At 51.0% G+C, this 12479-nt stretch overlaps 2 protein-coding genes across 2 annotated transcripts; both read left to right on the top strand.

Annotated features, from left to right (window-relative positions):
- Positions 1 to 358: 358 nt before the first annotated feature.
- Positions 359 to 2330, top strand: Eif2b3 (Translation initiation factor eIF-2B subunit gamma; the record flags this gene model as incomplete). The annotated part of the gene is made up of 3 exons (XM_014687776.1): positions 359 to 539; positions 713 to 2071; positions 2203 to 2330. The coding sequence occupies 3 exons, from the start codon at positions 359 to 361 to the stop codon at positions 2328 to 2330; spliced, it is 1668 nt and encodes a 555-aa protein (XP_014543262.1).
- Positions 2331 to 10869: 8539 nt separating this feature from the next.
- On the top strand, positions 10870 to 12030 carry BrlA (C2H2 type master regulator of conidiophore development BrlA; the record flags this gene model as incomplete). Its single annotated transcript, XM_014687775.1, has 2 exons — positions 10870 to 11741; positions 11796 to 12030. 2 exons carry the CDS (start codon positions 10870 to 10872, stop codon positions 12028 to 12030), a joined length of 1107 nt encoding a protein of 368 aa, XP_014543261.1.
- Positions 12031 to 12479: the final 449 nt, after the last annotated feature.

Genomic DNA, 12479 nt, shown 5'->3' with positions numbered 1-12479 from the left:
TGTAGCCTTACCGCGTCGTGCTCCGTACTACACGTGAACTTTCGCGCAAGCTGCGGGCAGTGACAGTGATGACATCAGCCACCCTCAGCCACATATGCCCCTCGCTCGTACCCAGCCACACCCCACCACACAGCTCGCTCCGGCCAACATAACAATTCTGCGAGGCTATGACTCCTTCTGAAAAGCATCCTCGAACATATCAGGCATCTGAACACGAACGCCCGGACACGTGGGCACACGAAGGGAAGACCCCTCAAGGCTCAAGCACAAGATTTCAACTGAGCCTGCTTCCCATCTCACGAGCGGCGTAGCGAACGAAACACCAATCGGCCTCACACCGGCCAGGGCAACGGTCAAAATGCCCCACGCCATGTCGATGCCCTCAACAGGGCTGCAAGCACTCATCCTTTGCGGACCGGGATCATCATTTCCGACCTTCACGTCAAATCCTGATGAGAACCCCAAAGCTATTCTACCCATTGCTAATCGTCCAATGGTGTGGTACCCCATTGACTTTTGTCACCGAATGGGCATCACAAGTAGGTCACTGTCACTCACACCCGAGTCCTGGCACAGCCAACATACCACACTAGCGTATGCATATATATGTATATATATATGTGTGTGTGTGTATGACGGCAACAACTTGTTGTTTCTTGCTGCAATATGCTATATGCATGTATTTGTGTGACAAAAAGCTAATGTCTCGCAGACATCACCCTGATATGCCCACCATCAGCATCCAAAGCCATGAACTCTGCATTTAGCATAAACCCCTTTCTCACTGGCCTGCCTCTCCCCAGACCAGATATTCTCGCTCCGGCAGACTTGGACTACAACACGGGAACCGCGGAAATTCTTCGCCTCTCTGAAGTTCGCAATCTGATCAAATCGGACTTTGTCGTCCTGCCCTGCGATCTTGTCTGCGAATTAGGCGGAGATAAGCTCCTCCAAGCATGGATGGTCAAGTCTGCAAGCCTGACTGATTTGTTAGGAGATGGGCGCTGCACAATGGGTCACCAAAGCCACCACAGTGGCGGTCTTGGAGTTTGGTACAACACGAAGTCAGGTCCGGTGGTTAAAGGTGAAGAGACTGATTTCATCGCCACCTCTCCGCTCCCTTCTGGGCAATCAGCCACGCAAAAAGGATCCATTTCCCCCCATCTCTCAAAGCTGGTTTACTCGATGCCTACAGACTCATTGAAAGACATTATGGAGGATGAGAAGTCATTGCCAATCCGGCACGCGTTACTCAGGGCACACCCTCGCATCCGAATGCTGACTACTCACCGGGACGCACACATTTACATCTTTCCCCGATGGATTCTGGACTTCGTCAAGGAGAATGAACGACTCGACAGCATTGGTGAGGACGTGGTGGGTTGGTGGGCCAAGGCCGGATGGCAAGTCGGACTTGCGGACAAGCTGCATATCACTACGGTTTGCGACGCCGCCAAATCAGAAGATGACAACGGTTCCACATCGGGGAGTGTTACTTCACCACCACCTGGCCCAGAAGAAGCAGAAAAGCAATCTACTGAAAGACTAGGCGAAACCAAGTCCATAGGCAAAGATGGCTCACTGAAATCACAAGCAAATCAACATACCCCCCCGGTCGTCGCATACGTTCATTCAGGCGAGGGACAAGAAAAACCAGCTATTGTTCGCCGTGTTGATACCGCACAGCTCTTGCTTGCCATATCTCTACAACTAGCTAAACTGGAGTCCATCGAAGAAGTTGGGCTCGAGGCAGCGTCGCCCTTTGCCCACTCGAGAAAAGTGGCATACCCTGAGGGAGTCAAGTCACGAACTACCATTACCAAGCAGGACAGTCTCATCGCTGAAAACGTAACTGTAGAGGAGAAGACAGCCATCAAGGAGTCAGTCGTGGGAGCCAATTGTCAGATCAACGAAGGAGCCAAGCTGTCTCAGTGTCTTTTGATGGACGGAGTTGTGGTTGGGAAAGGGTGCAAGTTGACAAAGTGTATCTTGGGCAAGAGATGCGTCATTGGGGACTACTCTGTGCTTACCGACTGTGAGGTCCAAGAGAACTTGATGGTAGAACCACGAAGTAAGTGCTTTCCCCCTCTGCGGCCGACTCGGTGCTTGTTCTTCTTACTTTTGCTTGGTCTTCACGCATCTGGGCGCCGCATCTATGACAACCGTTGAGCCTGCGTCATCATACTAACAAGGGTTTTGTAGCCGAGGACAAAGACAACAAGCTCATGAGCTCGGAGGGCCTGGAAGCAACGGAAGCCGAGATGAATGAAGTCCTACAGGATGTAGACCGCGAAGTCGCAGCCGCCACAGACGAAGCCGTCGAGGATTAGATCAACCGAAGTGTTCTCGGCACCAAAAATAGTTAAAAAAAGGCCAAAAAATTCCAACATCTTATTTACAAGACAATTGACCTTGACGTGATAACCCCACTTATGGCCTTTGCTCAACAGTTCTGATAAACTAATCACGTTATACCAATTTGCGATCCCGGTGCTACAATATATCCTACCATGTGGATAGTGAAAAAAGGCATGCCCGTCACGTTCAATACTGAAACTGGGCTGTGCCAATATGCGAATCCTCTTTGGGAAGGGGTATTAGAGATGCACGGATATCTAATTCCCTTCCGTCTTTGGAACGAAACGAGCGAAGGAACAGAAAAAAAAAGAAAGCAAACGATAACTGTGACTAGACAGGGTGGTATTTCAGTAATCAGCGTCGCCTCGTTTAGGGCTTGGTTCCGGAGAAATTTCACCAGTCGTACTACAACCTATTATCGCTCTTCTCGTATGGTGTTGAAGAATGTTGGACGACCCGCCAGCAAGTGGTAGTTCAAAGTGGCTTTGCGAGACGAACATGTCAGTACCCAGAGGAAGGAATAGAAAAAAAAAGGATACCTGTACAATACTCCGTACTCCGTACCAGAACCCTGGAATCTATCTAGATAAAATGCAGGGTTCCTCGCGCGCAGTGGAGACGAGACACCGGACACCAGTCAGTGACGGCACTTTTTGTCGGTCGAATATGCCAGAATAGGACCTCGATAGGGCTTTTGCAGGTCTCGACCAGAGAACAAAACACTTGGCAAGAAGAACCAGAGCGTCACTGACATTTACAAAAAAAGAATGATAGAACGTGCGGTAGGCAGGGTTATGCGGTGTACGGCGACAGATTGAACGGGGCGTGTGTGGTTTTTTTTCTTCTTGTCCTTGATTCACTGCTTGGGTTGGTATTCTTCATGGTAACATGTCGTGTGATTGATTGGGGGGGAGTGTCCGCCAAGCCAGCCAATTCGATGTTGGTAGATGGATGGCAGGGACAGGACTAGTTGGAGGATGCAAAAATACCCAGAGCTAGCAACCTTGTGCTTGTCGATAGTCCGGATTGAGCTATAGGTGTCAAGTTGAGTGTCAAATCTGGCGATTGCCCACCATCCCCATACATACATGCAACGCACGCCAGAGAGCGTCGAGCAAGATTGATTTGCGCACGTGCGAACTGTTGTCGGTGAGCAGGACCGGCCAGTCGTGCTGTTGTGGTGGCGTAGGGATCATGGGCTTTATTGATGCCGTCCCCGCCCGTCTCCCGGTGGGATTTCCCAGGATCCAATGTTACATCGAAGAGAGATGATCAAGACGGATGAGTGGCTGTCCAATTGAGGCCAGAGGCTGGAGAGAAATTGGCATGGCGTATGATGGTGGTGTTGACGTTACTGTTGATGACGACGATGATGGTGGTGATGATGATGATGTAGTTGCGGCGTTGGCAGCCCCCAGGCTGGACGAGCTGATGCCTCACGTTTTCAGTCTAGTTGGCGCTGGCCCACGACATGTTCAGTTTTGCCAGAGGAGGCGACTTGCATTGGTCATGGGCTTTTTTTTTTTTTTTTAAACTCCGGCTCTCCAGGTCTTTGCGCTTTACACTTGGAGTGTTGAGTCCTCTGGCAATATTGAACCCCCCATCGCGGCAGTCTGTCCGCATTCCCGATGGGTCAGGACAATACAATACTACTACTACAGTGCTGCTACAATACAACCTCCCCTTTAACCCCCCTCGAAACCCTACCCCTTACGTTTCACAGGAATTCGCGTTCCTGGATGCTGGGCTGGGTAAGGTTGGTGATCTTGGCGACTCTATTTAGCCGAGTACTCCGTATCTTTTGCATGCATTGAACAGGCTTGTGCGCACACACACACCGCGGTGGGTGCATGACATGACCCCATGCCCATGTTAGGCCGGGCCGCACCTTGAGAAGTGGGTAGAAATGGATCCTGACTGCGGCATTGCCGCTGCTGGCTGATCCTTTTCCACCGATGCGCCGCGGTGCAGTGCGAATAGACAGCTGCAGACGTCTCGTTGGCGGCGACATGACGTTTTGCATCCCTGGATTGCGCTTCCCCTGCCTCGCTGCAGCTTTTGGGAAACCGATGGTTCCTGTCAAGAAGCTTTCCCACCACAAGTACCGCAATATGGGACCACTTCCCGGACTCACCGTCAATGGTCTACATCTTGGGACCCAGCCTCGATCTTTGGCCAGTCATGAGGCCGGAAACCCTGGAGCTTGGCACCCTGGTCATGGCACCCAAAGCATGGGCAAACTCTGTTGTGCCGATTTGGAACCGTTTCAACACAATCTTGCAGCGCCATCCCATCAGCCGGAGTCATGTCCGACTCGACTCTGGGACAAGGCTCGCCTTGCAAATGGCGAGCTGGCTATTCGAACCGTCGCCTCGCTCTCCGCGTATGTCATGCATGGCAGTCTCGTTTTGACTGCAGTCAAGCCTCCGTCTGCTGGCCGCCGAACCGTCGTACCTAGTACTTATATTGCATCAATCATGTATAATGACCCGGTGCGCATCGGCGCGGGATCCTTCTTTGGGGCTCCTCAATGAGCCGTTTTGGAGAACTGGAATGCAATCCTACTAGATATCCTTCTTCTTCTAGCAGGTTGCGTAACTTCGCTGCGGCAAGTGCCTCGTTTGTTCGCGCCAACATCAGGAACCAACTTTTCCTTCGTTTCTGGAAGGAATCGAGAGATAATCAAGAACTACCACTTGGCCATGGATTATTCCATCCGCCTGCGAGTCGCCACGCTTGACTGAGAACTGATCGGGTATCCATCAGAGTGACATTTTCCTGCAGCCTTACTCCGTAGAGGTAGTCAATCATGTCTGATTGGTGCATTGACGCTGAGTAAAGTAACACTTGGCGGGCCTGACCTGACGCTCTTTCGAAGCCAAGATGACGGACACTCTGTTCTCAAAGTAGTATTCTGGTGCTAGAGAGCCGTGAGGGCGTCATGACGTCTTGTTCCATGTCTTGCGCCGTATCAAGTCAAATTGGGTCTGACCACATAGTACCCAATGAACTCTTTGGGCGCCATCTTGTTGTCCTGTGTCCAATCAGTAACCTTTCAATTACGATGCATTTCACGCGCTTACCGGCGTCTGCAAATATTGCTCTTCGTGCCCGCCTTCAACACCAAAAAATACACACGCACGCACGCACAAAAAAAAACTTGGCTACCCAGACCTCTCTGTGAGTATGAGCGGGGGCGGAGACCAGGTATCCCTACGCCCTGTGTACATCATGTAGGTAAGATGAGCGGATTCAGCCAAAGAGCTTCAAACCGTGGTCCGCCAAGAACGAGTCCTGCAGCAAGCATCAGGCAAATGGGCTTATATTTTATCCACATGACTCATTGTATCCAGGTGTGACGTAGTGAGTTGCCTGTCGCACACAAAATGATGTTGAATCGTAAAAGGTGCCCAGCGGATGCCAAGTTGACGCTTCACCTTTAAAAATTCACAGAAGCCGAACCTAGAGTAGACAAACCTCATGAACCACGGAATAGTTATTATTGGAACTCGACAACCGGCCGGGAGATTGCAAGCAATACCCAGAACTCCACTCCAGCTTCTTCCAAGGCAATCCCTTCCTTCCCTTGCAAAAGGTCTTGAGTCTGCTGTCTAGCAATATAACTTCTATCCAGTCGTAAACCCGTCGGCGATTTTATTGAGGACCCTGAAGGGAAGGTGTGTGAACCTGCAGGGTCAAAGCATGACGGACCCTTGACGAACATTCAAGGGATGAGTCTTGACTTTTTTTCGATGCAGCTTTTTGAAAAACATCGTCGTTCCTGGACTGGCGACAACGCGATACGGATGACATGCGCTAGCTAGTAAAGCCGACATTTGTGGCTCCTCGGCAAGAGCACATCAGAAACACCACCGTTCAGGGATGCTTTTCTCCAAAACAGGATGCCATTGTACACTCGGAAATGGTGTTCTCATCCCTCTTTTGCCTGCCAATAACTTCTTGCCATCATTCATAATGGGAGCACCCTTGTCCTCGGTTCAGATCGGTTGCACCTTGTCATTGTGTGGGACGTCCAAGCTCACTGTGCCTGGTTGCTGGGGCTTAGTCTGTTACTTGCGACCGATTTGGAAGTGATTGATCATATATTTGAGTCGAGGGTTGGATTTTCTACTCGGCATGGCTGAATTCCTGCAATCCGTGTCCCTCCAGCGACGAGATAGCTCCATGTATAGTACAAGGTAGACCACGGAGTAAACAGGATCGAACAGGATATGCCCGGGGAACATTGCCTTTGCTTGACTGCATCTCGGGAACACATCATGTGGTGCCGCCAAGCTGATGGTGGCTGGTCAAGGCCGAGAGTCTGCTCACAAGTATTAACTAATTACCACGTGCGCAGTACCGATGATTTGGATATGCGCTCATACAACCGTCCACCTTATCGGGATGATCGGCGAAAGGGTGTCCCAACGTCTGAGATGCCCTGCAGGTTTGGCTGGCGAGGGCAAGTAATCGTGAAAAAATGGGTAAATGCGTCCGGGTTCAACGTGGTGTATAGCGTGCAGTATCGCCAGCCGCACCTTTTGGTGACTTTCCTGTTGCCGAGGGCACCAGGCTAACTTTCCATAAACACGAACTATCAAGATCAAAGGAGTCGCCAAGACAAGTAGGAAATAAATCCAGCGACTCCAAAGGGCAGAATGGCTGAATTAAGTCCAAAAGACAGGGTGTGACGCCCTATTCAGGAGCGTCGGTGCCCTTGAACGCCCCATCTCTCGTGATCTAGCGTCACTGTTTAATTGAAGGTCCTCGATAGAGAGAGACTCGAGGAAGCTGTTCGACTATCAGCCTGGCCCCAGGACCGAATATGGATGTATGTACGGCCACTTATTACAGCAGCGTGTACTTTGAACCCACTGACAAGGATCTCTCCACTTGATAGCACCAGGACGGAGTGGTGGTCTCTCATCGTAACTGATCCTCCCTCAGTGCCCAGTAGTCTGTTATGACAGCTATTGGGGACAGCGGAGTTCGGTTACATGCCGATCCAGGGCGGCGCCAAGAGAGGCCAACGTCGACTCGACTTAGAAGGTGAGCTTTGCCTCAAAGGTGGTAGATTCTTGAAATCGGCCATGGCCTCTGTAATCTTTATTGCGGTGGATAGACCTAGCATAGACCTAGTATAGATCTGCTTCATATTTCTTCTTATAAGCCGTGGTTGCGCAAAGCAGCTGGTAAAGAAGCAAATTGCTGCATGTGGACGTTGATTTGTGTATAACGGGTGCTTTCACAGCCTCTGAAATTGACCTCTATTCCTCTATTACAACCCCCTACACAGCTAGACCCTTGGTTGGTACTGTGTGTTTAATATGGAACCCCAGAGGCGCAGCTCTTACAGACAATGGATTTGTCTGACCGGGCTGTTCATATTGCGTCTACTCTCGGAGCCTTCTAGGACGTGAAGCAACAGTTCAAGAGCAGTGTAGGGACCTTTACTGATATGAGGTACGAAAAGTTGCCGGGGCAAGAGCGCAACTCTTCACCTCTTGAGGCCCGCTTGTATAGTCTGTGATGAAATTTGGGGCTTGCACTGGATCTGGGGAAAGCTGGAGTTTAGGCTCTGTGTCGTCCGTGTTAGTGTTTGAAGGAGATGGAGAACTTGACCAGCGTCGTAGACCGTCTCCAGCAATATTCTGAAAAAAAAAAAAAAAAAAAAGTTCCTGTTCCTGGCTTGCTAATTTGAAGCGGCAGCCCATAGGAAACAGTTCTGGATACCCTCTTCGTGTGTGAGACTTGCGCTAGTGCGGAACTCTCTTTGCTTTTTTTCCCTAGATCAGGCAAATACGAATCTTGCAAGCAATCTGTTCGTGTGCTCATATATTTGTGTGTGCATTGATGCAAGCACGTCCATGGTGTATTGCATCCATGAAGATTACAACTGTGTCATGAGTGAGGACGGATTCAAACTCTGCTATCTGAGCTGGCCCTGTTCCTTTGGCTCGCAACCTGGTACGGAGACGTGCCTCCGATTTGGGCTGTCCTCAGTAAGTTATGGATGTCTCACCAGGCTTCGATGTTTTGGAGTGCAATTTGCCATCTTTTCCATTCCACTGACAACCACCTACTGGTTAGTTGAGCCGCCACCCACACCGTGTTAGTCAATGTTTTATAGTGGGTAGATCTGGCCCCGACTGGCAATTTGACGCTGGGCGATGAAGGCCCTGATTACAAACTGAGGAAATAATAGGTCTCCCCAGATGTGGGTGTGGTCCCGCGAACTATATGACTCTCGTCCCTTGGAAGCGAGGAGACCGGATGGTAGAACTGTGCGCCGGGGCCGGACCGAAACGCTCAGTCTGTTCGGCAGGATCGAGTATTAGTGACCACGGTTGATTTCTTGCCTTCTCTAGCACATCGTCTGATGTACGGAGTAGCCCCAAGATTCTCCGGTCAAGGTGGCTGGTACCCTGATATTGGGCTCGCCAATGGGGTTCCGAGCAAGCTAATTGGTGTCGATCGTGTGTTCCTGGGTTGGCCAACGGGCCATCTATCCGTATGGTGCTGATATTGAGGGCGGGGATGTAGAGCCAATTCAAAGCTCACAAGGGGAGCGGCTGCAGGGCGATGATGTATTGACGGACCTTGCAGCGGCGGAAGTAAAATTTTGCGGGCATATTCTCCGTTGACTGTGGGGGAAAAGCCGCCATCAACCTTGGGCTTGGTCGGGCTACGAAGTTGGCTGTGAAATATCATATCATTTTCTGTGCGGTGCCTCCATGCGGAATGCATTCGTAGGAGCGCCGCCCACCGTGATAGTACCCAGGAAGCCAGTACAGGAGGACGCTTGATTTCTTCTTGGCTTGCTAGTAGTAGTGCAGAGCGAGCGGTACGGTTCCTGCTAGGCGTGCCTTGCCTTGCCTTGCCTTGCCTTGCCTTGCGCTGCGTTGCTGAGCGGATCACGGTGCAGGAGCGGAGCTGATATCGATGGAGCTTAACGGAGAGATGCCGGCTTAGATGATTAGAGGGCCAGCAAGATCAGAATGGTGGCACTACCCGACAGAGGCCGGCGGCGACGTTTGGGATGGGATTAAAACGGCAAACGGCAAGCGGGAAGCGAATGACACGACACGACGCCCACTGCTACAGGTGGATTTTTTTTTTTTGGAGGGAAGGGAGTAAACTGAGAAGTGAGAAGTGAGGTGGGAAGTGGGAAGTAGGAGGTGGGAGGCGTGAGGCGTGCGGCGCGAGGCGTGAGGTGTGAAATGTCGCGAGGTGTAGGGCGTGAACATTCAAGGTGCGAGGCTCGAGTTGCTGGGTTCCAAGCTGCCAGGTTGACTAGCACTTGCGACTCGTTGCTGGACCCACGCCACCCCTCCAAGCCACCCCCCTTAACCAGGTAGATCCTCGACTCTCGACTCTTGACTCTCTCGACCAGACTCTTGACTCTTGACTCTTGACGCTTGACGCTTGACTTGACTTCTCGCAAAACCTCTTCTTGGCCTGGCCTTAACTTTACCATACATGGGACATGGACCTCTTGTCTCTGGCTACTCCCTGCACCCCGTCCCATCCCATCTTCCATATCCGAACCATCCCATCGAGTGGGCCCGCGTCGTCAGTCCACACACACATCCACCTTGTCGTCCACATCTCGTCCACCTCTCGTCCACTGCCAACTATCCACCCCGAGCTCTTTCGCATCCACACTGCTCAGTTTAGCATACCTAGGTACCCAGGCACAGCTGGGATACCTAGTCGCACGAACGATCTTTGTTCTCTTTGTACGATGCATCCCAGCGATAGTCACTCCCAGGCGAATGGGGCATCGTACAATACGTGGATGCTGAATTTGAGGCGGCAACTCCCAAGCTTGTACCTGGATTCCTATATATCTACTCGACGAGCTCTTCTCCCTCTTGCCTTTTCCTCCTTAGATCAGCTGTCAGTTGTCGGATGGTTCGAGTTCGAGGGATGACGAAACAAGGCACTAGATATCCAAAACATCAAACCTATACCAGCGATAGTTCCTGTGGAGTCTTGTCTGCCTGCCCTCCTTGATCGACTACCATCGAGACTTGTTGGCTTTTCGCCCATCTCTGCGCCCATTCCTTTCCCACACAGGCTGGACACACCATCTGTCTCTCGGCCTCTCTCGCTCAGCACCACAAGGTCTCTCGATCGACTGGGGTTGATCTGCACCTTGGGTTGTCTCACCTCGGTCGGCATATTCCTCCACAACTCATTCCACCTCAACAGTATATCTTCAGGGGCGTCCGTCCTCTTTTCGTTGAAAAAACATTCCCGACCAGAACCACTCCTTGTCTGCTCTCAGGTCATTTCTACCTTGCTTTATTCTGCATACCGTTCTCAACATTGCCTTGAGTTATCGGTTAGCATTACTTAGACCTGTTCTCGAGCGTGCAAGCCGAGAATAATTTCACTCCTTTTACTCTCTTTTGCAAACGGCAACAACAGCAACAGCAACTATAACAACACCACCACCACCAATAGTAACACGCAACAATCACAGCAACGCCTACTACTATCATCATGCAGTTTGAGTCGGACTTCCGGTTCGATATGGACGACAGCTTCAGCATGTGCAGTCAGACCCTGCCCTGCCCTTCAGCTGGCTCAAGCTTCTCATCAGCATCCTCTGCGTACGAGCCTTTTACTCCTACATCACGACGATCCACACCAAATGAACTCAGCCTGGATTTCGAGGGCGCATACAATCCCTTTGCTACTCACCACAGTGAGCTTACCTCACCTTCTGGTCACATGTCCAAGTATATGTTTGGAGGTCCTGTCAAGGGAGAACCAGAACACATGTCATTTAATGAGGCGATCCCAACAACTCCCATGAAGAAGTTGGATGGAATGGTCACTCCGGACTACGACCACATGCTCGAGATGAACCTGGCATCAAGACACTCCATTGGATCTATTACACCTTCAGGATCCTTTCCTATGTACACAATCTCACCGACGACAATGGGTCCTACTTCGTTTATGATGACACCAACCCACAGCCTATCCGGATCCGAGATTGCCGAGTCCACATCATCATGGTCATGTTCAAACGAGAGCCCTATCTCTTTCTTCCCCCAGAAGGGCCTTGGCCCTCTGGAGCTTGAGGGGTTAGATATGGACAGACATCCTCAGTCTCCTCTTGGTACCTACCACTTACATGCACCACCTTCTCCCGGCCGATTGCGCGCCCATCGAAAAATGATGGTGCATGAGATTCAACGAAAGACCAATGAGTTGCAACGTGCCCAAATCCGGGCTTCACGCAGGGTATCTGGCAGCAAGTCAGATGGTGGCGTTGATGTAGTTCGCCGAGCCATGTGCAAATGTGACTATCCTGGATGCCACAAGGCTTTCCGCCGCAACGAACATTTAAAACGTCACAAGCAGACGTGAGTATTCCGAGTTGCCAACCCATTTACAAAACCTCACTAACAGTCAACTAGCTTCCACGGCGAGGGACCAAACCGTTTCTCCTGCGAATTCTGTGGAAAAGACCAATTCAACCGTCAAGACAACCTTAATAATCATCGCAAGCTACACGCCCGCCCCAACAGCAGGAATCGCGGCGTCGAATTCATCCCCGCCGCAGTGCCCATTATCGAACAAGAGGAGCGCAGTCGCAAGCGCAGAGCGCCACCGAAATCAAAGTCAGCCGATAAGCGGGTCGATGACTACTGATTCCACTTCTCTCCATTTGCCTTTTGCGTGTGCCTGGTTGCTAGATGATGCATACCCCCTGTCCCTTGCTCGGCATCCACTCTGTGGGGTAGATCCCGAGACCTGCAGCCCAAAGCGTACCTCGTCGTCTCGTTCAGGATAGAGGCTGGACGAGAAAAGAAACGAGGTCGATCTAATTGCAGCAGCTAATCTGCACGGCTCCACGATCGGTCATCGCTCAGTCATGGAGGATACCCTTGGAGACCTTTTCTCCTACCGTTCTGCTGCAACGGTCAACAGAGCAATCATCCTAGTGCGGCTGGATTCAATTTTGCGACACATGCACAACGACCCCGCCACTTTGACCACACGTCGACCTTGTCTCATTTTCTACTTGACTTATTTCTATTTCTATTTCTCTTTACGCAATCTTGTCACATGTTTCGGCGTATATTGGTTTTCTTTACGGG

Source organism: Metarhizium brunneum, chromosome 2 (assembly GCF_013426205.1).
Source record: "Metarhizium brunneum chromosome 2, complete sequence".
Taxonomy (NCBI): domain Eukaryota; kingdom Fungi; phylum Ascomycota; class Sordariomycetes; order Hypocreales; family Clavicipitaceae; genus Metarhizium; species Metarhizium brunneum.
The sequence above is the reverse complement of the archived record's forward strand: the minus strand, read 5'-3'. Positions and strand labels throughout refer to the sequence as shown.